General features: G+C 39.1%; 1 protein-coding gene across 2 annotated transcripts in view; it reads left to right on the forward strand.

The window, feature by feature from the left end:
- cftr (CF transmembrane conductance regulator) overlaps positions 1–23,817 on the forward strand; it is a 154,109-nt gene that overhangs the window by 48,693 nt on the left and 81,599 nt on the right. Inside the window, exons 4-7 of one of the 2 annotated variants that reach the window (XM_059978285.1) lie at positions 1,833–2,048; positions 13,508–13,597; positions 17,376–17,539; positions 21,875–22,000. In XM_059978285.1, coding sequence (XP_059834268.1) covers positions 1,833–2,048; positions 13,508–13,597; positions 17,376–17,539; positions 21,875–22,000 — 596 coding nt within the window. Of the gene's footprint in view, positions 1–1,832; positions 2,049–8,703; positions 9,954–13,507; positions 13,598–17,375; positions 17,540–21,874; positions 22,001–23,817 lie in introns of those variants that run through there. The other variant, XM_059978286.1, reaches the window with a different exon arrangement.

Raw genomic sequence — 23,817 nt, forward strand, 5'->3', positions numbered from 1 at the left:
CTGCCAATCTACAACTGTGCTCCAAGCTCATCCACCTTATTCTGTACACTGCACACATTCAAATAATCTGTAACACCTTCAGTCCTGTTTTCATCCTTTGCAATTTTGTCTATCTTTATCGTTAATTCTTCACAGATCTAAGTTTTGCCTTCGACGCATTGACTACAACATTTTCCTAAATCACCTTGAGAACTGGGTTGACCTCTCTGATAGTGCCCTTAATAGTTTTTGCTCATGTATCTTAGAGAGAAATATGTTCTGTCTGTCTTGGAAACCATGGTTCTAAGAGATACAATGTACCTCTTGGTGTTAATCTGGGAAGCTGTCTTGGTTTGCTACTCTTCTCCTTATACATGCTCCCATTAGGAAATATCATCAGAGGCATAAAATTGATTTCCGCAGTTACACAAGTGAAACACAACTGTATATCTTGGTTGAGCCTGACAATGATAATACCCTATCTTCTCTGATTTCTGGTATGGCTGCAATAAACAAACGCATGAGCAATAGTTTCCAAAAACTAAATTAAGATAAAACTGAAATACTTTTAGTTAGTTCCAAAGCTAAAAGAGATAAGCTGCCTGATAAACTTAGGATCGTGACTCCCCTCGTAAAATCAGAAGTAACAAGCCAGGATGTTATCCTTGATTCAGATTTGAATTTAAATCCCACATAAAGAATGTGATCAGAGTAGAATTTCTACACTTAAGAAATATTGCAAAGGTACATTCATTTCTGTCATGTAATGATACTGAAAAACTAATTTTTTTCCTTTATATCAAATTAACTAGATGACTGTAATACATTTTTTACTGGCCTTCAAAAGAAATCTATTGACAAACTTCAACTCAATCAAAATGCTGCCGGTAAACCTTTAACCAAAACCAGGTTGAGAGAAAATATTACTCCTGTCCTAACAACTCTGCATTGGCTTCCTGTATCTAAACTGATTTTAAATCGTTCTTACTTGTTTTTAAAGCTCTCAATGGTCTGGGATCAGAGTTCATTATGGAATCGCTTTCATTTTATAATCCTGTTCTAGCTCTCAGCACTTCTTCTGCTGGCCCCTTGAGTTAAAACAATCTTGCTCAAAAAACAATTGGCAGGTCAGTTTTCCTGAGTGATGTTCCTGAACTATGGAACTCAATACCTAAAACTCTAAGAGATGCAGTCTCAGTTGACACTCTTAAACACCAGCTCAAAACCTATTTATTTATCCTTGCTTTTGATGCACCATTAATAACTCCTTGAGACGTGAGGCGAGATATCGGCTTTTATTGACTGGAAAAAAAGCACAAGCAGTAGTTGACCACCATACTACATCCTGGAGACTGAGGGCTGGGCTCAGGCCTCAATTGCCTTTATACCGGGGTCTGTGGGAGGAGCCACAGTCAGTGGGAGGGGCCACAGGAGCAGTCAGCAGGGGCTGTGTCCAGACAGGTATATGTAGTTCACCACAGCTTTTAACTAACATAATTTTGTCTTTTATTTCATGTTTGCACTTTATCCCATTTAAAACACTTTGAATTATGTTATTTGTGTGAAAAGTGCTTTATTAATAAATTATTGTTATTACTTTCACCTCCCCAACTTCACTCTCCCACTCTGCCATTGTCAACCATCTTTCCTCTCCATTCCAGACTTTCTTGTGTTCGCAGGTTACACCTACAGGTAAGTTGTACCTTGTAGTGACTCTGCTGTTTATTCTTATCTATTTCTTATCCCTGCATTTTTATAATCTATTAAACGAGATGGTTGGATTGCATGCCTTGTCTGTTGGATAACAATAAAGATGAATGCGATTAGTAAAATTTTCCAATTGATTTCAACAGGAATTCACTAAAGCTGTGCAGCCTCTTTGTCTTGGACGCATTATAGCATCGTATAACAAGAAGAACACCTATGAGCGTGAAATAGCATATTACCTAGCCTTAGGACTTTGCCTACTATTCGTTGTGAGGACCCTCTTTCTACATCCTGCAGTGTTTGGCCTCCAGCATTTGGGAATGCAGATGAGAATAGCATTGTTCAGCTTAATTTATAAAAAGGTAATAATATTAAATGTTATGCTTATAAGTTTAATCAGGATAATGAGGTAGCTTCATTTGTAAGATGGAAGTGGAGGTTTTGGCACACCGGTGGGTGGTACAGTGACACAGCTAACAGAGCTGCACCCTCACTCCTCCAGTGATCCAGGTTCAATCCCAAGCTAATATGTGGACTTTACATATTTTCCTGTGACCGTATGGATTGTCCCTGGTGTGCTGATGATGAGTAGATTCTTAGATTGGATGGAGGGAGAGGACAAAGGGTGATGAGGAACCTGGTGAGAATAAAGTAGGATCAGTGTGAATGGGTGCTTGATGGTTAGTGCAAACCTGATGGGTGAAAGGCCTGTTGCTGTGCCATTTGACAACATGGCTGCTGCAGTAGATATAGAATAATTGGCTACAGGGGAGAGAAACGACTGAATATCAGTAAGCATGGGATAGTAATGTCGACAGAGAAGCTGGCTGTAGCTCACTGACTTCCACATTTAACTCCAACATTTTAGTTTCAATACTGAAATTGTACTTGGGAGAGCAACGACTGAATATCAGTAAGCATGGGATAGTAATGTCGACAGAGAAGCTGGCTGTAGCTCACTGACTTCCACATTTAACTCCAACATTTTAGTTTCAATACTGCAATTGTACTTGGGAGAGCTGACATGTCAATTTCACTGTCAATGAGAAAATTATCATGCATTTTTCAATGTAACTGTACTTGCTGCACATTAGGGTAGTGAAGGTGAAGGTCCTCCATCACTGGTGGTGTCGTAGGCTTTCTTTATCATGCAAGTCCCAGGTGGAGACTCAGGGAAACCATCAAACTCAGACGTAGAAGGAATCTTCATTGGTGCTTCTGTAACAATTTTGTTTTGCCAGTCAGTGTTGTTAGCGCTGAGCTGAACCCCAGTACCTGGAGGACTGGTGGACTTAGTCTGGCCTCTACCCTTTGACCTGTTTGGCATGGGTGACCTGACCAACAGCCAAGGCATAAAGCCCTGACTCCAGCCAACATATCTCTCCAGGTCATGAAGGCATGCAAGCCTCCAGACCCTCGACAAGGTTATGGTCTTCAGAGGAATTGAACTGTGAGTCCATGGATTTCCCCTCAGTCATGGGAACGTCAGTGAAATTAATGCAACTTTCAGAGGGCTGATAATGTATAGGGGAATTAAGACAACAAATATTGAATTTTTATAGTTTTTTATAACTATTTTTGTGAAATACTTGTGCTGGGAAGCTACTTTGAAACTTTGTTGGCATTAAATGTTTAAGTTGTACTTTGGAACACTGTTTCATGGAATCATAGAAACTTAGAGTACAGAAAGATTTCGGGAGGCCCTTCAAGTTCACATTAAGCTAACTTATTTTCTTCAAGAGTCTGCCCAAGTTCTGAATGATTCATTTTCCACCACTCATAAGCAATGCATTCCACATTCTAACCATACTGAAAAGGTCCTCCTTGCATCTTCATTTTATCTTTTTTTGTAATTTTATCTCCCTAGTCCATGAACTATCTATCAATGATATATTACAATATTTGAATCCCTGTCATGATCTTTGGCACCTCGAGATAAATCTCCTCTGAACTTTCATTTTTTTTTAGTCACACAATGTAGCTGAGATCCTTCTATGCTGAAACAAGTCTCACAAGGTTCTTCTTGGTCTCCTGTGTAGGAACCCTTGCACCCTTCCTAATGCATAGTGCTTAGGTCTGGGTGCAATATCCCAATCCTAACGACAGCTTCTTAAAGGTTAGCATTGAGTCTAGTTCAGTGCAAATCAGAAAATATTGGAGAAGCTTAGCGAGTCAGACAATACCTGTGGACAGAGGAATAGAGTTAATATGTTAGCAGGACTGGGAGAGAGGCTATGTTACTTTGGACTTAGAAAAGAGCCAAGATAGTCAACAGAACCATCATTAGCAATGGCAGAACCATAGAGATGTACTGTAGTAACAAAAATCGGCCCTTGCAAAACTTATACAACAGAGACCACTGACTCTCGGCTTGCTTGACGGCAACAGATGGAAAAGGAAAAGATGATAGACGAAATGTGTGGTGAACCTGACTGTGAGAGGCAGGAATATTAAAGGGACTGCAACTTCACCAATAAGTAGGCAAACTGTTGATATGACAAAAATGCTATTCAGCCTCTTGATCAGATGAGGAGGCATCCTTCCGCTATTAACGCTTAATGTTAAGTTACTGGGCTGGATTTTCTGAGATCATGAACACCAGTGCTCTTCTTTGTAACCAACAGCCAGAGCCAACACCTTTCATCCCATTAAACAGCTTCACTTCTGTACGCTTCCACCTCGTAGCACTTGATTTCCTGTCATAGTTGGCACACTTTCATCTTGATAGGATCACCCCAAGGCTAATGTCTAGTTTCATTTTTGATTTACTGCTTTCCCTACCTTGCTTCTTGACAATTGCACCCTCAGAAGTTAGTTCAACTTCCATTGACAACAGGAATTTCTAGGTCTCTGATACTGTGACTATAAGGGCATCACTTATCCAACATTCAGCTGTGAACGAGCATGCATATTATTCACTTGCATGTCAAATTAAAGGTTCCTTAAACTGCAAAAGGCAGTGGTGAGCACATAAAGAGGTTGATTTAACTGACTTCAGAATTGAGTCCCAAACCGCATCAGATAAAGAAATATTTAAATCATGCTCCCAAGTAGTTCTAATTTTATCAAAGGGGGCACGCCTCAAAGTCACTAACATCATGAATAGAAGATATTAAGCCTTTACCCAATGGATTAATACAAAAAAAACAGGTCCGCAATGTTTTTCTTGGGCATCTCAGGAAAATTTGATGTTAAAGGGTTAATGAAATATCTAATTTGAAGGTATCTAAAGAAACGAGTATTAGGTAGGTTAAACTTTACAGTCAGTTGTTGGAAAGTTGCAAAACGATTATCTATGAAAAGATCTTCAAAGCGCCTAATGCCCTTTCTGTACCAATCATGAAACATTGAGTCTCGCACAGAAGGTAGGAAAAGATGATTGTGTTATATAGGACTAGAGAGAGAGAAACCATGAAGGCCATTATATTTTCTGAACTGAGACCATTTTCTTAGACTATGTCTAATAAGGGATTAACAATTAGTCTAGGCAAGTGACAAGGAAGTGCAGATCCAAGAAGTGCAGAAATGGAGAGATCCTGACTAGAGTTCAACTCCATTGCCACCCATTTTGGGCAGCTAGACTGATTATGAAAGAAGGACCAAAAAGTAAGACAAGCGAATATTGGGTGCCCAATAATATAAATGGAAGTTAGGCAAGGCCATACCGCCTTCCTTTTTAGATTTTTGAAGGTGAGCTTTATTAAGTCTAGAATGTTTGCCCTTCCATAGATAGGACGAAATGATGGAATCTTCCGAATCAACAAAAACACTAGAAATAAAAATTGGTGAAGACTGAAATAAGTATAAAAATTTAGGAAGGATATACACTTTAATAACATTAATTCAACCTATCAGAGACATGGACAAGGGTGACCACTGTGTCAAACTTTGTTTTGTAGTATTTAAAAGATTAGCAAAATTTTCTCAAAAGGTCCTTGAAGTTCCTTGTTACTGTTATACCAAGGTAAGTGAATTGATTATTAACTACTTTGAAAGGGAGGTCATGAAATACTAATGCTTGTGCTTCTCTATTAATTGGGAAGAGTTCGCTTTTGTGTAAATTAAGTTTGTAACTGGAAAGCTGACTAAATTGATTAAGAAGTCAAAACATTGGGGATAAGGAAGTAGATGGATTTGATATAAAAAGTAAAAGATCATCGTGATTATCAGAGTATATTGATTTTGGATCATGCCCCTGTCTATAAATTTTCCTGTTCTCCCTGAAATGAATAGTTTAAGGTTGTACATGCGGCTCATATGTCTAAAACTAAATTATCACGGTTTTATCCTGACATTAGTCCTATTTGTGACAAGTGTAAAGGGGGCAAGGCTTCTCTTATTCATATGTACTGGGCTTGTCCTAGTCTAGAGAAATTCTGGAGAGAAGCTTTTTATCTTTATCCTATATTTTTAATTGCCACTTAGAACCTAACCCTCTGATTGCTCTTTTTGTCAACAAATTAGAGAGCGTACAGAGGAGATTTACTAGAATGCTACCTGAGTTTCAGCAACTAAGTTACAGAGAAAGATTGAACAAGTCTTTATTTGATTTGAACAGGTTGAACAGGTCTTTATTCTTTGGAGCGTAGAAGGTTGAGGGGAGACTTGATAGAGGTATTTAAAATTATGAGGGGGATAGATAGAGTTGACATGGATAGGCTTTTTCCATTGAGAGTAGGGGAGATTCAAACATGAAGACATGAGTTGAGAGTTAAGGGGCAAAAGTTTAGGGGTAACACGAGGAGGAACTTCTTTACTCAGAGAGTGGTAGCTGTGTGGAATGAGCTTCCAGTAGAAGTGGTCGAGGCAGGTTTGATTTTGTCATTTAAAAAAAAATTGGATGGGTATATGGACAGGAAAGGAACGGAGGGTTATGGGCTGAGTGCAGGTAGGTGGGACTAGGTGAGAGTAAGCGTTCGGCATGGACTAGAAGGGCTGAGATGGCCTGTTTCTGTGCCGTAATTGTTCTTTGTGGTTGGGTGAGGCAGACATGCATTTGAGTCCGACTAAACATCAAACATTATCTTTTGCCTCTCTTTTGGCTAGACGTTTAGTTCTTCACAGGTGGAGAGATGTTGCCCTGCCCACTCATGCTCAATGGCTTAGTGATATTATGTCCTATGTAAACCTTGAAAAGGTTCATTATTCACTACTCAATTTGGACATAAAGTTTCATTAGGTGTGGGGACCTTCTTTTGAATACTTTCATAACTCCTCTTTAGATTAAGTTTATTTTTTTCTGTACCATAATTCCTTACTTCCAGCTTTTTTTCTGTAAATTTTGTGTTCTTTTTTGATGGGAATTACATTATAGTTTTGGTAGAAGGCATTACATTTTGTAATATATATTTACAGCTCTGTGGGGTCAAACGCTCCGATTAATTCTTCTTTTATATATTGTAATGGTTGGCCTGGAGTTTTGTAGTGGGAGGGCGGGGAGGATGCTAACTTTATATGATTTTATTTTGGATGCTTTTTCCTTATTGTTATGAATTATATATTAGACATTTGTTTGGCACTGTATTAATCTCCATTTTGTTGATTTTTTTTGTGGTTGTATTAATGTAAAAAAAAAGTTAAAAATTGGAAAAAAAAATTAAAGGTTCCCACCAAAGTCCTTGTAGACTGTGCCCTGCTTTTATCTTTCACCTGGACTGGACAATTACTGCACAACCATAAAATCCTAAATGGCACATAGCTGCACTTAAATCTTGGATCTAACCTAGTAGTGATTTACCTTTCTACTTTTTTAGATATTCCTTTCCTCTCTACCCCCAAACCTCTCAGCAAATTAAAACATGTTTATTTTCTCACTTTTCCAGTTCTGATGAAAAACATTGACCTAAAACATGAACTTTGTTTTTCTCTCCATGGATACTGCCTGGCCTGCTAGTTATCTACAAGACCATAAGACATAGGAACAGAATTAGGCCATTTAGCCCCTTTAAGTCTGCTCAGCCATATCATCATGACTGACCCTGGATCTCTCTCAACCCCCTACACTTATAAGAGCAAGCATTTGGTGTTGTTATTTAAAATTTCCAGCTTTTAGACTATAAGACCATAACGTAGAGGAGCAGAATTAGGCCATATGGCTGATCACGTCTGCTCTGCCATTTCATAATGGCGGATCCATTTCCCTGTCAGCCCCAAACTCCTGCCTTCTCCCCGTATCCCTTCATGCCCTAACTAATCTCTTTGATCGATTATATGCCCTCTCTTGTTCTTGATGTAGTGATTAGTTTGGGAGGGAATAATGTAAACCATACATGTCATTGGAAAAATAAGAGTCATAGAACTAATCACCAAGGAAATAGGAATTTCCAAAATGAATCAAGTCACTCTTATCTTTTGGCCCACCTTCCTAACTGATCAAGGTCTGCATGTAATCTACAATAACTTCCTTCGCTATCAACACCTCCTAATTTTGTGTCATCCACAGACTTACTGATGAAGCCTTGTGCATTTACATCCAAATTATTTACATAAATAATAAATAACAAGGGTCCTTGCACTGACTCCTGTGCATAACACTAGGTACCGGCCTCCAATCCAAGAAACAATTTTCAACAACCACCTTTCTCCGAATAGATTTTGAGTCCAAGTAATCAGGTCTCCCTGGATCTGTGGGACCTAATCTTCCAGACCAGCCTACAGTATAGGATGTTGTTGAAGGTCTTACTAAAGTCAAAATTCTGGAGATGGAAAGAACAACCAGAAGACAGCAGAAGAGAGCCAGGAGAAATGCACAACCGCCACTACCACATATACATGTCCCACCTGCAATAGAGCTTGTGGGCCCAGGATAGGACTGCATAGTCATCAAAGATCTCACTGTTAAAGAAAGGACATTGTCATTGGATTTCGATGAACAACTGAAGAAGAAGAAGAATAAGAAGAAAATCAAAATGACAACATCCACAGCATACCCTCATATTCCATTTTAGTTAATTCTTCAAAAAAAAACTTTAAAAAGTTCTTCAAGAGTGGCTTAATATATGCAAAATCAAGTTGACTCTTCCTAATCAGACTCTGTTGATAAATCTTGTCATGCAGAATTCCCTTAAGCGACTTCCCACCACTGAGTTACTGGCTTGTAGTTTCCTAGCTTGCCCTTGCTTTGCTTCTTAAACAACATGAACCATCTTCCAGTGATTGTTGGATTCAGTCAAGGGATGGAGGACAAACATGCATCAATCTACATCGGGATATCCGAGGTGGAAGGAGTTAGCGGCTTTAAATTCCTAGGCATTAATATATTGGTGACCAGTCCTGAGCCTAGCATATTGACATAATCCTAAAGAAAGCATGCTATAATAGAATTCAAACAACAGTTTGAGAGGGAAAAGCTTAAAGTCAGATGTATCAGTATAACAGTGGAGTAAAGGGAGCTAGGGAAGCATAAGAGAGGAACTGGCCTAAGTTGATTGGAATGGGACACTAGCAGGGATGATGGCAGAACAGCAATGTCTGGAGTTTCTGGGAGCAATTTGGAAGGTGCAAGATAGATACCTTCCAAAGAAGAAGAGGTACAGGTATTCTAAAGTGAAGCTGAGGCAACAGTAGCAGACATAGGAAGTCAAAGACAGCATAAAAGCAAAAGAAAGTGCATGCAATACAGCAGAACTTAGTGGAAAGCTAGAGGATTCAAAAGTTTTTTAAAAAACCAACAGAAGGCAACTATAAAAGCAATAAGAAGAGAAAAGATGAAATAATGAAGGTAAGCTAGCCAGTAATATAAAAAGAGGATACCAAAGTTATTTTCAGATATATGAAGAGTAAAAGAGGGGCAAGAGTGAATATCGGACTGCTGGAAAATGACACTGGAGAGGTAGTAAAAAAAGGACAAAAATGGCAGAAAGACTCAATAAATATTTTTCATCTGTCCACACTGTGGATAGCACCAGGAGTACGCCAGAAATTCAAAAATGTCAGGGTGTGGAAGTTCAAAGTCAATTTACTATCAAAGTACATATATGTCACCATTTGAATCTGAGATTCATTTTCTTGCAGGTGTACACAATAAATACAAGGAACACAATAGAATCAATGAAAGACCATACCCAACAGGATGGACAAACAAACTGTGCAAATACAAAAAGAAAGAAAAAAGATAAATAAACAAATAAGAAATAAATATCGAGAACATGAAATGAGGAGTTCTGGAAAGACGGTCCTTACAGTAGGTTGTGGGAACTGTTCCGTGATGGGGCAAGTGAAATTGAGTGAAGCTATCTCCCCTGGGTCAAGAGCCTGATGGTTGAAGGGTAATAACTGTTCTGGAACCTGGTGATATGAGGACTGAGGTTTCTGTATTTTTGTCTTGATGACAACAGCAAGAAGCTTTCCTGTGACAGCGCTCCATGTAGATGTGCTCAATGGCGGGGAGGCTTTCCCACTGATGGACTGGGCTGTATCCATTACTTTTTGTAGACATTTCCATACAAGGGCAATGGTGCTTCCACACCAGGCTGTGATGCAGCCAGTCAATATACTCTGTACCACACATCTGTAGAAGATTGTCAAAGTTTAGGATAACATGCCAATTTTCACAAACTTCAAATAAAGTAGAATCACTGCTGTGCTTTCTTCATAACGATGGTTATGTGCTGGGCCCAGGACAGATCCTCTGAAATGATAACACTGAGAAATTTAAAGTTGCTGACCTTCTCCAGCTCTGAATCCCCAAAGAGGACAGGCTCATGGATCTCTGGTTTCCTCTTCCTTAAGTTACTAATCAGCTCCTTTGTCTTGCTCACATTAAGTGAGAAGCTGCTGTTGTGGCGCCACTCAGCCAGTTCTTCAATCTCCTTCCAATGTGCCGATTCATTACCACATTTGATTCAGCTAATGACAGTGGTGTTGTCCACAAATGTAAATATGGCATTTGAGCCGTGCTTAGCCTCACGGTCATTTGTATAGAGCAAGGGGCTAAGCACGCATCCTTGTGGAGCACCTGTGCTGATGGAGATTGTGGAGGAGATGTTGTTGCCAATCTGAACTATCTGGGGTCAACAAGTGAGGAAATTGAGGATCCAGTTACATAAGTAGGTATCTAGGCCTAGGCCTTGAAGCTTATTAATTAGTTTTAAGGGTATGTTGGTATTGAATGCTGAACTGTAGTTGATAAAGAGCATCCTGATGTATGAATCTTTGCTGTCCAGTTGTTGAAAGGTTGAGTGAAGAGCCATTGAAACGGCATCTGATGTTGACCTGTTGTGATGGTAGGCAAATTGGAGCAGATCCAAGTTACTTCTCAGGCAGGAGTTGATATGTTTCATCACTAACTTCTCAAAGCACTTTATCACAGTGAACATAAGTGCTACTAGTTAATAATGATAATATTTGCTATTGCTTAGGAAAAAATGCTAGGGAAGATGAAAGATCTGAAGGAAGATAAGTTACCTGAACCAGATGAACTATATCCCAGGATTCTGAAAGTTTATTACTAGTTTACACAATTGAAGAAATTGTGAAGGTATTGGTAGTGATCTTTCAGGAATCACTAGATTCTGGAATGGTTCCTGAGGACAGGAAAATCACAGATATTACTCTACACTATAACAAGAGAGAGAAGATGTTGAAGTCCTTTATTAATGATGAGCTTTTGAGGTACTTGGAGGCATATGACAAATACAGGCTAAAGTCAGCGTGGTTTCCTTGTGGGGACACCTTAGCTGACAAATCTTTTGGAATTATTTGAGGAAATAACAGGTAGGATAAGCAAACAGAGGACGGTGTTCACTTAGATTTCCAGAAGGCCTTTGACAAGGACATGAGGCTCCTTAACAATATAAGAGCCCATGATATTACACAAGATATATTAGCAAGGATAGAAAAGTGGCTGATTGTCAGGAGACAAAAAATAGGAGTAAAGGGGAACTATTCTGGTTGGCTTCTAGTGACTAATGATATTCTGCAGGGGTCATTGTTGGGGCTACTTCTTTTCACATTGTATGTCAATGATGTGGATAACAAAATTGGTGGCTTTGTGGCCAAGATTACAGATGATACTCAAGTAGATAGAGGGACAGGTAGTATTGAGTAGGCAGGGGGTGTGCAAAAGGACTTAGATTAGGTGAATGGAGAAAGAAATGGCAGATGGAATATAGTGTAGGGAAGTGTATGGTCACACTCTTTGGTAGAAGGAATAAAAGTGAAAAATATTTTATAAAAAGGGAGAAAATTAAGCAATCAGAGGTGCAAATGGACTTGGGAGTCCTCATATAGGATTCCCTAAAGGTTAAGTTGCAGGTTGAGTCGGTGTTAAGGAAGGCAAATAGAAAGCAAATATTCATTTCAAGAGGACCAGAATATAAGAACAAGGATGCAATGTTGAGACTTTCCAAGGCAATGGTCAGACCATACTTGGAGTATCATGAGAAGTTTTGGGCTCCTTATTGAAGAAAATATGTGTTGGCATTGGAGAGGGTCCAGAGGAGAGGGTTCATGAAAATGATTCTGAGTAGTAAAGGGTTAATGCATGAGGAGCTTTCGATGTATTCAATGGAGTTTAGAAGAATGAGGGGGGAATCACATTGAAACCTACTGATATATTGAAAGGCCAGGGTAGAGTGGCATAGAGGGGATGTTTCCTATAGTGGGGAGTCTAGGACCAGTGGAATAGAAGGGATGAGGAGGGTTTTCTTTAGCCAGAAGTTGGTGAATCTGTGTAATACATTGCCACAAATGGCCATGGAGGCCAAGTCATTGAGTATATTTAAAGCGGAGGGTGATAGGTTCTTGATTGGTAAGGGTGTCTAAGGTTATGGGGAAAAGCCAGGAAAATGATGTTGAGAGAGATAATAAATCATCCATGATTGAATGGTAGAAAAGACTCGATGGCCTGAATAGCCTAATTCTGCTCCTATGTCTTCTAGTCTTATGAGTGTTTATTTTCTTAGGAGTTTAAGGAGATTCAGCTTATCACCACTTACTCTAACAATTTTCTATAGATGTAGTGCTCAAGGTACCCTGACTGGCTGCATCATGACCTGAAACAACAATTTGAATTCATAGGTAGATAAGAAGCTCCAGGAAATAGTGGACTTTAGCCAATACATCACAGGTACATCCCACCCCACAGCTGAAAATATCTACAGGAGGCGCTGCTTCAAGAAGGCAACATTGGTCATCACTGATTCACACCACACAGGCCATGCCATCTTTCCACTCCATTGTCGGGTCTGTAGAGCTATGTGCCTATGATGCTACCACAATTAAGCTTTTTTTTTATTACACCTGTGCATACATACAGTATACTTTGAGACTTTGAACTTCTCCAGTGACGAACAAAGAGATATCATAAGAGATGATATGATTGAAGTGTTTCTGAATCTAAAACAACCAAATGACATGGACCTTGATAAACAGCTTTACCTTGCACAGTGCCAAATGCAGAATTAGTAGACAGAGCATAATTTGAAAGTGTGATTTACTAATTGGAGAAGAACAAGCCCTGGGAGGGGCAGGTAAACAGATAGCATTGATTGTTTTTCAAGTGGAAATTAGGCTATTTATTTCTTTCAGGAAGTAAAATTTTGGGTGTACAGTACACAAAAAATTTGACAACACTTGCATTGGAAGTAAAAGATCATGCAGTTTCCTGAAAAAAAAAACCATCCAAGCATTTAAAAGGTTTCTATCTTTGAAAATTAAGCTAACAGTCCAACCAATAGATTAATGTTACTGAACAGAGCTCCTCCTAAATGACTTTTAATGTCAAGATTCAAAATGCATATTAAACTAAATCTATGTGATAATGAGACTGACTATGACTTAATTCCTACTTTGCTGAAATGTTGTTTCTTTTTCTTCACAGATCTTAAAAATGTCAAGCAGAGTACTTGATAAAATTGATACTGGACAACTTGTTAGCCTTCTATCCAATAACCTCAACAAATTTGATGAGGTAGAAAAAATTGTGCACAGTTCATTGTGTAGGGAAATTTTTTGTCTTTCATCAGTCTATTTTAAATGAAAATGCTATTCCAGTTCTAATATATAGTGTCAAAACAAGATAAAAATGTCTTTTGTAGTTGGCAAAGAAATCAAGCTGAAGTGGGGAATGTCAATACATATTGTCCATGCAGTGGTATTGTGCATCTGAATTTAGAAACATAGAAAACCTACAGCATAATACAGGCCCTTCAGCCCACAATGCTGTGCCAAACATGTATTTACTTTAGAAATTACCTAGGGTTGCCCATAGCCCTCTATTTTTCTAAGATCCACGTACCTATCCAGGAGTCTCTTAAAAGACCCTATTGTATCTGTCTCCACCACTGTTGCCAGCAACCCATTCCATGCACTCACCACTCTCTGCGTAAAAAAACTTACCCCTGATATCTCTTCTGTACCTACTTCCAAGCACCTTAAAACTGTGCCCTCTTGAGTTATCCATTTCAGCCCTGAGAAAAAGCCTCTGACTATCCACACAATCAATACCTCTCATCATCTTATATACCTCTATCGGTTCATCTCTCATCCTCGCCACTTCAAGAAGAAAAGGCCAAGTTCACTCTATCTATTCTCATAAGGCAAGCTCCCCAATCCAGGCAACATCATTGTTAATCTCCTCTGCACCCTATCCATGGTTTCCACGTCCTTCCTGTAGTGAGGCGACCAGAACTGAGCACAGTACTCCAAATGGGGTCTGACCAGGGTCCTATATAGATGTAACATTACCTCTCATCTCTTAAACTCAGTCCCATGATTGATGAAGGCCAATGCACTGTCTGCCTTCTTAACCACAGAGTCAACCTGCGCAGCAGCTTTGAGTGTCCTATGAACTCAAAGCTCAAGATCCCTCTGATCCTCCATACTACCAAGAGTCTTACCATTAATACTATATTCTGACATCATATTTGACCTACCAAAATGAACCACCTCACACTTATCGGGGCTGATCTCCATCTGCCACTTATCAGCCCAGTTTTGCATCCTATCACTGTCTCACTGTAACCTTTGACAGCCCTCCACATTATCCACACCTCTCCCAACCTTTGTGTCATCAGTAAATTTACTAACCCATCCGTCCACTTCCTCATCCAGGTCATTTATGAATATCACAAAGCAAAGGGGTCCCAGAACAGATCCCTGAGGCACACCACTGGTCACCGATCTCCATGCAGAATATGACCCATCTACAACCACACTTTGCCTTCTATGGGCAAGCCATTTCTGGATCCACAAAGCAAGGTCCCCTTGTATCCCATGCCACCTTATTTTCTCATAAGCCTTGCATGGGGTACCTTATCAAATGCCTTGCTGAAATCCATATACACTACATCTACAACTCTACCTTCATCAATGTGTTTAGTCACATCCTCAGAATATTCAATCATACTTATAAGGCATGACCTACCTTTGAGAGAGCAATGCTGACTATTCATAATCATATTTTGCCTCTCCAAATGTTCATAAATCCTCTCTCTCAGGATCTTTTCCATCAACTTACCAATCACTGAAGTAAGACTCACTGGTCTAGAATTTCCTGGTCTATATCTACTCCCTTCCTTGAATAAGGGAACAACATCTGCAACCATCCAATCCTCTGAAACCTCTCCCAGCCCCCACTGATGATGCAAAGATCATTGCCAGAGGCTCAGCAATCTCCTCCCTCATCTCCCACAGTAGCCTGGGGTACATCTCATCTGGTCCCGGACACCTATCCAACTTGATGCTTTCCAAAAGCTTCAGCACATCCTTTTTCTTAGTGTCTATCTGCTCAAGCTTTTCAATCCACTGTAAGTCATCCCTACAATCGCCAAGATCTTTTTCTGTAGTGAATACTGAAGCAAATTTCATGACAATAATTCTAGTTGTGAATCTTGTGCAACTCCCTATCCTGGTATAACAATTTTAATTAAACACTAAGTGAGAGCAAATGCCCCAATGAGGTTTTGAAAGGTAATCTATGAGATCTTTGCCATTTAGCAGCTTCCCGATGAGTGCAATTTTCTTGCATCACAGCAAGTTATAGAGTTTCCCACCCAAACTTTTCTACAGGGATACTCAATCTTCCATTTTTGAAAATACAGTTCAACAGTACTGAGAAAATTTCAAAGAGAGAAGGGGCAAAGTCTTATCCTTATTTCACATCCATTTAAAGCCTAATCTATCAAAAAAACAGACAAAATATTCATTAATCACTCTTAGAAATAATTCAAGTTTATATAACTAGGTTTCACAGTGGCCACAGTGATCTCATTGGAAATATTGATTCCATCTTCAACAGACCAACTAAAACTATATGCAAGCAGCTCACAATCCATTGCTAAGATCAGAATGCTAATTATTTATTATTAAGCTTACTTTATCAGAAAATACATTCAAAACTCATTTCATGGTTCTGGAATGAAACATTCCATGCCAGGAACAAATATAAAGGAACCTACTTTTGAATATTTTAGAGGAAGTATATTATCTCCTCCCTTGTATTGTGTACCATCTTTATTTCAGAAGGCAAACTCGCAATTTAGTAGTAGTCCCAACTTTTGCCCAATCTTTTACCAAGCTCCCTCTGCTAACTAATTTTCAGCCTGCAAATGTTCCAGAAGGTATCAGAACCAAAATGTATTGCTGAAAGTCTAGCACATTACATTAATTTTCAGTAAAGTATCACAGACAAGTTCATTGTTCAGTTGAACTCAGGTTACATGTAAAGTATCATCTTAAATCAGCAATTCAAATAATAAGCTACATAATAGTAGTTATAAATTAATTGGGAAAGATTTGGCCCAAAACATTACTGGTTTGTAATCTCTGACTAAAATTACCTTCACCATCTGGACCTTTCCATTCCATGATCTGGTTAAAACTTAACTCTTTATTCAAAGCATTCATTAGCCACCTCAATATCTTATCTGGCCCAATGCCCATTTCCTCAATTAGATCTTTAAGAAGTACTTTGCCATGTACTTCAGCGAAAATTTGCAAGCATCAAATGTTGAAATCTGCATTCTTCATACAAGGGTTTAAATTACACAGGTAGACCATCTCTCTCCTTATTCCCACTTTGTTAACTTGCAAGTTTTGCTTTCCTTTCTTTTGTTGGTGTCCGTATTTTATGACAAATGTTGCTTGGACACTTTGGGTAAATTACCAGCAAAGGTGCAATGGAACTCAATTCCATTTCTACTCAGGAAGCCGATCATTGACACCACTCCAAATTGTATGCATTGCATCATTAACTAAATGCAGGCGGGCTGCTAGTGTTTCCGGCTAGAGAAACTATGTATTGGCAGATGTAGAGAAACGTACTCCCAATCCCCTCCAGACCCAGCACCTTCATCCCTAGATTTTGCAACTGTCTGCTCCCTGCTGTATTTTAATAACCCAGATCCTCTGTATTGGAATTTACATTAGCATTCATTGATGGTTGAGGCAGCCGTCTGAGGGCAGAGTGGATAGGGTTTCTTGATGAACACCCTGAATACAGCTCCCTTGATAAAGGATCTGAAGTTTTCTCTAAACTAAACTGAATTCAGCAACTGTGGCACTAAGTTTGGAGTTTATTTTGGATACATTATACATCATTCAAATACAATAGTATAAAATGACAGTTTACCCATTTGTACCATTAAACTCATTGCCTGTCCTTGCATTTAAGTAAAGCATCTATGTGTGGTTGTGTGCTTAATGTTACAAACTTCCTGGTAATACAAGGTCCATTGCTTTCTTTTCAGGGTGTAGCAGTTGCCCACTATGTATGGATTGCACCAGTGCAAGTAGTTCTTCTAATGGGATTACTCTGGAATGAACTGACCGAATTTGCGTTTTGTGGATTGGGTTTCTTAATAATGCTTGCTCTTTTCCAAGCCTGGCTGGGGAAGAAGATGATGCAATACAGGTGATAAATTTAATGAAATCAGCTTGACGTAAATCATAAGTGAGGACTATCTTAATAGCTGTTGTTACATTAAGTGTTCAAATAATTCCTTTCTGTTTGTTTGCATGTCTATTAAACGCACTGGGTGGCAGGTTGGAGATACATCTCTACCAGAGGAGATGTAAGGTGTTCCATCCCTCTGCTGGCCTGCAGGTCACCCTTGGAAAAGGTGTAGCACCTGCTTAGCAACACCCCCCCCCCCACACCTCAAAACCTGGATCAGGGTCACATGAAGCCATGGGAGCAGGGAGGTGGATAGTCATATCAGCAGCTGGTGCATATCACAAGTCCTGGTTATACAATCATGCAATCTCTGAAGAGTGTCAATAATGGCTGTAGTCACCTATCGTGTAAAGACACTGCCCAGAAGAAGGCAATGGCACTCCACTTCTGTAGAAAAATTTGCCAAGAACGTTCATAGTCATGAAAAGACCATGATTACCCATGTCATATAACACAGCACATAATGATGATGATGATTAAATAGACGTGAACTGGGTGACATGGAAGTAACAGGAATATAAAGAAAGCAAAATAGAATTAATAGCCAAATATAGAGATAGATAGTAAAAACAAAATTAAAATTTTAAAAATCATACTGATTTAATTTAGCTTCGTGTAGAAATAACTTGCTGCTACAAGAATGAGGTTGCAGAGTTTCAGTTATTCTTCTGTGGATCAGAGAGTTGAGTGTAATGCAAAAACATTAATCTAATCGTTAAAATATGCACCAGCCTAAAGTTTCTGTGAGAAGTCTCATTGAGAATTAATGTTCACAAAAAAACACTCAGCTTCTCGTTCCTACAAAGCTTGCAGCTGAGTGATGCACATCACTGAGTGTTTCCCGAGTGTTTTGCAACTTATGAGGTATATCTTCATGACCAGAAATCTCTGAATAATTTACTGGCCTTATTTAAATAAAGTCATGGCATTAGACTTGCCATTATTTCATTTTGAAAACAAATTTTGGCAATGATTCAGTAAATACACTTAGTCCATGCTCAACACTATTGTAATAAATTCAAATGACAGAATTTCTACCTAGTGGCAGTGCTAACATGTCAAAAGTTCAAAGTTTTAAATACAAAGTAGGAAACAAAGGGACGTTTCACACAAGACTACAAAGTACATTGTAAACCAGTAGGATAAATTGTTATATTGCAATTTATGTCACTTGTTGATAAGTTTTATCATTTGGAGCTTCAAGGGCAAGTAGTTGTGAATAGCATTATGAATTATTTCTCATACCTAATAAATGTATCAGTTGAAGTAAAATTGCTGTTAAGAACTCCCAGATTATTTGCCTTATTAGGGTATCATATGCCCATCATTACCACATTGTTGATAGTTAGTAAAGGACCATTTAAGACCATATAATTAATAATACTTGCAAGACTTGAGCCACTGTTTCATAGAAAGTAGTTACATATCAGATGAATGCACATTGCACAACTAACAGTGGACGAACACAAAAAGACACTGAACGTTGACTGTATGATTCAGAAGTTAAAATGAACCTAACAATACAATTAAAACAATCATTAGCTTATCATAATGTCCTTCTGCTAATGATTCATTTATTTGATAATCAGTCTGGGGCAGTCCAGTGATTCAGATAGTAGCCTCCAGAGACTCGAGCTTAATTCTGAACCAATGTGCTTTCTGTGTGATGTTCTCAAGCTCTTCCTGTGACAACATGAATTTCCTCTGGGTGCTGCATTTTCCTCCCACATCTCAAAGACCTGTAGGCAGGTAGGTTATTTGGCCTGTGTCAATTTTCCCTAGTGACCAGTAAAGTCTGGGAGAAGTTAGACCATAAGATATAGGAACAGGATTAGGCCATTTGGTCCGTTGAGTCTACTCCGCTATTTCATCATTGCTGATGAAATTTTCCTCTCGGCTACAGTCTCCTGCCTTCTTTCCATGTCACTTCATGCCCTGACCCATCAACCTCTGACTTAAATATACAGAAAGACTTGGTCTTGACAGCTGCCTGTGACAAAGAATTCCACACATTCACCTCTCCCTGGCTAAAGAAATTCTTCCTGATTTCAGTTTTAAATGGATGGCCCTCTATTCTGAGGCTGTGTCCTCTGGCCTTAGACTCTCCCACCAGACGAAACATCCTCTCCACATCCACTCTATCAAGGCATTTCACCATTCAGTAAGTTTCAAAGAGGTCACCCCTCTTTCTTCTGAATTCTAACAAATAGAGGCCCAGAGCCGTCAAACACTCCTCATGTGACAAGCTATTCAATCTTGGAATCATTCTTGTGAATGTCTTTTGAACCCTCTTCAGTTCCAACAAACCGTTTCTAAGAAAAAGGGCCTAAAACTGCACACAATACTCTGAGTGAGGCCACACCAGTCTTTATAAAGTCTCAACATTACATCCTTCCTTTTATACTCTAGTTCTCTTGAAATGAATGCTAACATTGCATTTGCCTTCCTTACCACAGACTCAACCTGCAAATGAACTTTTAGGAATCCTGCACAAGGACTCTCAAGTCCCTTTGCACCTCAGTTTTTTGCATTTTCTCTCCATTTAGAAAATAATCAAACCTTTCATTTCTTCTTGCAAAGAGCATGACCATACACTTCCCGACATGGTATTCTGTCAGCCATTTCTTTGCCCATTGTCCTAATCTGTTGAAGTTCTTCTACAGCCTCTTCACTTCCTCAAAACGATCTGCCCCTCCACCAAAAATCTGCAACCAAGCCACCAGTTCTATCATCCAAATCATTGATATAAACTTAAAAAGAACCAGTCCCAACAGAGACCTCTCTGGAACCCTACTAGTCTTCTCAACCACTGAGGTCAGACTAATGGGGCTATAGTTTCCTTTCTTCTGCCTCTTGCCTTTCTTGAAGAGTGGAGTGACATTTGCAATATTCCAGTCTTCCAGAACCATTCCAGAATCTAGTGATTTTTGAAAGTTCATTACTAAAGTTTCCATGATTTCTTCGGCTACCTCTTTCAGAACCCTGGAATGTTCATCATCTGGTCCAGCTAAGTATCCGCCTTCAGACCTTTCAGTTTCCCACAAACCTTCTCCCCAGTGAAGGTAACTTCACACACTTCATGACGTCTGACACCTGGAACTGTCATACTGTTAGTGTCTTCCACCATGAAGACTGATGCAAAATAATTATTCCATTCATCTGCCATTTCCTTGTCCCCCCCCCCCCATTACTACCCCTCTCCAGCATCATTTTCCAGCAGTTTGATATCTGCTCTCACTTCCTTTTTATGCTTTATGTTTTTGTAGAAACTTTTGGTTGATGGGAAGATAGGAGAATAAAAAAACTGGATTTAATGTAAATGGCTGTTTGATGCTTAGTGTGGATTTGAGGCTCAATGGGTCGATTTCTGTGCTGTATGATGTAACAAGTGTAACTTTGAATGTAGTTTGGACAGGATGTTCATCCATGAAATTACTGTTTATTTTGGATTTAGAAGGAAGTTGATGGTAAACAGTATGAGTATTTATAATGAAAGTCTGTGTTTTGTTTTATTCTTTTTTTCATGTTAATAAATAGAGTCCTGTGGTATATCAACAAATGCCAAATGGAATGTTTGGGGCCATTCCAATGTGCATTGGTTTACTGGCAGACTGTGCCACCAGAATAGATTTGGAATGATGCAGACAACAATTTAATATCAGAGAACATATACAGTATTCAACCTGAAATTCTTACTCTTCACAGACATCCATGAAACAGGGAAAAAACCTAAAGAATGAATGACAGATAATGTTAAAACCCCAAAGCCTCCTCTCCCCCTCCCATGGACAAACAGCAAGAAAAGTATCAACTCTTCCCCCCCCCCCACTTGCTCCATCAAAACCATCAACCTCCACTACCCTCCGTGTAAGCAATAGCAAAACCTCCCAGAAACCATGATCCAGAGTCTATCAGAAACGACTGTCCATCCCAACACTTTGACATCTCATAAGGCTCTCTCTCCCTGTCTCTCTCTCTGAACTTCTGAACACAGTTCAACTGTCAATGAGAGGCACAAGGTAGAAATGGCCTACTGTCTAAATGAGAGGGGAGACTGAACGGTGATCTCACCTGTGCTGCCCCTGCATACCTGTTGGTCAGGTACGTTGCTGCACTGACAGAAGCTTGCAGCATTCGGATTTCTCCCCTTTCAGATTGTGGAGTTCATCTATTGGAGAAATGATACGAACAGGAGATCATTATCAGGATGGAGATCATAAATAAGTAAATCAGAGTAAATACAATTATGTGGGTGAACAGGAACTAATTTGTTCTCTCTTTATCAATAAACAGAGACAAACGTGCAGGAAAAATAAATGAACGACTTGCAATTACCTCTGAAGTTATTGACAATATACAGTCAGTGAAAGTGTATTGCTGGGAAGATGCAATGGAAAAGATTATTAATAACATAAGACAGTAAGTTATAATATGATTCACTCATACTATTTTATATGAAAATAACTAATGTATGAATTAACATATTACATGCAAACTGTTTTTCTCATGCTATTTAAATCTAATTAATCATAAATTATCCATTTGTTTTGGGATGACTTTTTATTCATTTTCAATCTATGTTAATGAAAGAATCATTGTATCTAAAGTAGATTGTATGACCAAGCAACTTTCCTGCTGTGATATAAACTCTAAAATTCACAATTACCTTACACCCATTTAGCATGTTCAATGGCATTACCATACTGAATTCCCCATCACTTTCATCTTAAGAGTTCCCATTGACCAGAAACATACTGAGCCAGCCATGAAAATGTTATGGCTCTAAGAACAAAGCCTCAGTTTTCTGTGGCTCCTGACTCTCCAAATATTTCCCATGATCCATAAATCAGATGTGTGATGAAATATTATCCGGTTGTGTGAGTGCAGGTCAACAGCACTCAAGCTTGGCACGAAGCGTCTGCCTGGCATTTTAATAATCAACTTAAATTTCCATCCACAAGAGGCATTTCAGGTCAGAAGAAAGTCCTTGCAAGTTGCACTGTAGTATACCTTGAAGGCTTCTTTGACTGCCCCTCTGAAGCTTACAAATTGCTGGGGAGAAAATGACAGCAAGCGCTTGAGAAAATGACTGCAGAAAATGCTGCAACTATTCAGCAAGTCAGGCAGGATCAGTGAAGAGTTAATGCTTCATCTCAATGACTCTTTCCTAAGTGGCTAGTGTTTCCCTTTTATCGCCAACACTTTCCCACTGTCTACAACATTCAGAAAAATTGAAATGACCACCAACATCTCCATCTCTCTCTCTCCCTTTCCCCTGTCTTCCTCACTCCTCTCTCTCTCTATCTCTCTCCATCTCTCTATATCTCTCCATCTTTCTCCCTTGCTACATGTCCTTCCTGTATTTCTGAGTATTTCCCACCATTTCTCTTTTTTTATGATTTCAGACTTCTAGAAACTATAGTATTTGTTTTTGCCACACAACCTTCCAATCTATCCCTTATCATCCAAATATGAAAATACATAGCTTCCTTTCATTATAGCGGAACAAAACTTTTGGAACCTTCATTAGCAACTCTACCTAAAAAGCCTCAGAACACAGACTGAAGTTGTTCCTCTCTGCTACGTTCTGAGAGTTAATTAGGGAAAAGCAATAACCAGCCTATAAGTGAATCATTCATCCTCTCCAAATGCAATGAAAGCTTTACCACCCTCACCGAAAGTGAGACCCTTCATATAATTACTGAAGACAAAGATGAATCAATCACAACCATGTTCACTCCAAAGTGTCAAGTAAGGCAGAGTTTGCTAAGAGCATAAAAAAATGCCTTCTGCCTATTTAGTTTACTCCAATATGATGTCAAAGAATAGCCAAGGGCCTTGAATACAACAGTGATCATGGGACAATATGCCAGTTGCATTACTAAAGAACTATGTACCTGAGCTAGACATGTCTCTAGCCAAGATGCTTCACTACAATTATAACTTTGGCAAACACCCATCAATCTTGAAAACTGGCCTAGGTATGTACTGGTCAAATCCAGTCTAACTAATTACATTCCAATTATCATCAGAACTCTCTGGTAGCACCTGCTCACCTATGACCTGATTCCCAATGTCTATTTAGACTTTACCCATGACTATTACACTCATTGGAGCTATGGCTCTGTAAAGGTTCATCAACATTTCCTGCCTTAATATCCAATATTCAACTACCCTCCAAACGTTTTGTGTTTCATGCACTAAGACTACTAAACTTCATTATACAACAGATTTTG

Source organism: Hypanus sabinus, chromosome 8 (assembly GCF_030144855.1).
Source record: "Hypanus sabinus isolate sHypSab1 chromosome 8, sHypSab1.hap1, whole genome shotgun sequence".
Lineage (NCBI taxonomy): Eukaryota > Metazoa > Chordata > Chondrichthyes > Myliobatiformes > Dasyatidae > Hypanus > Hypanus sabinus.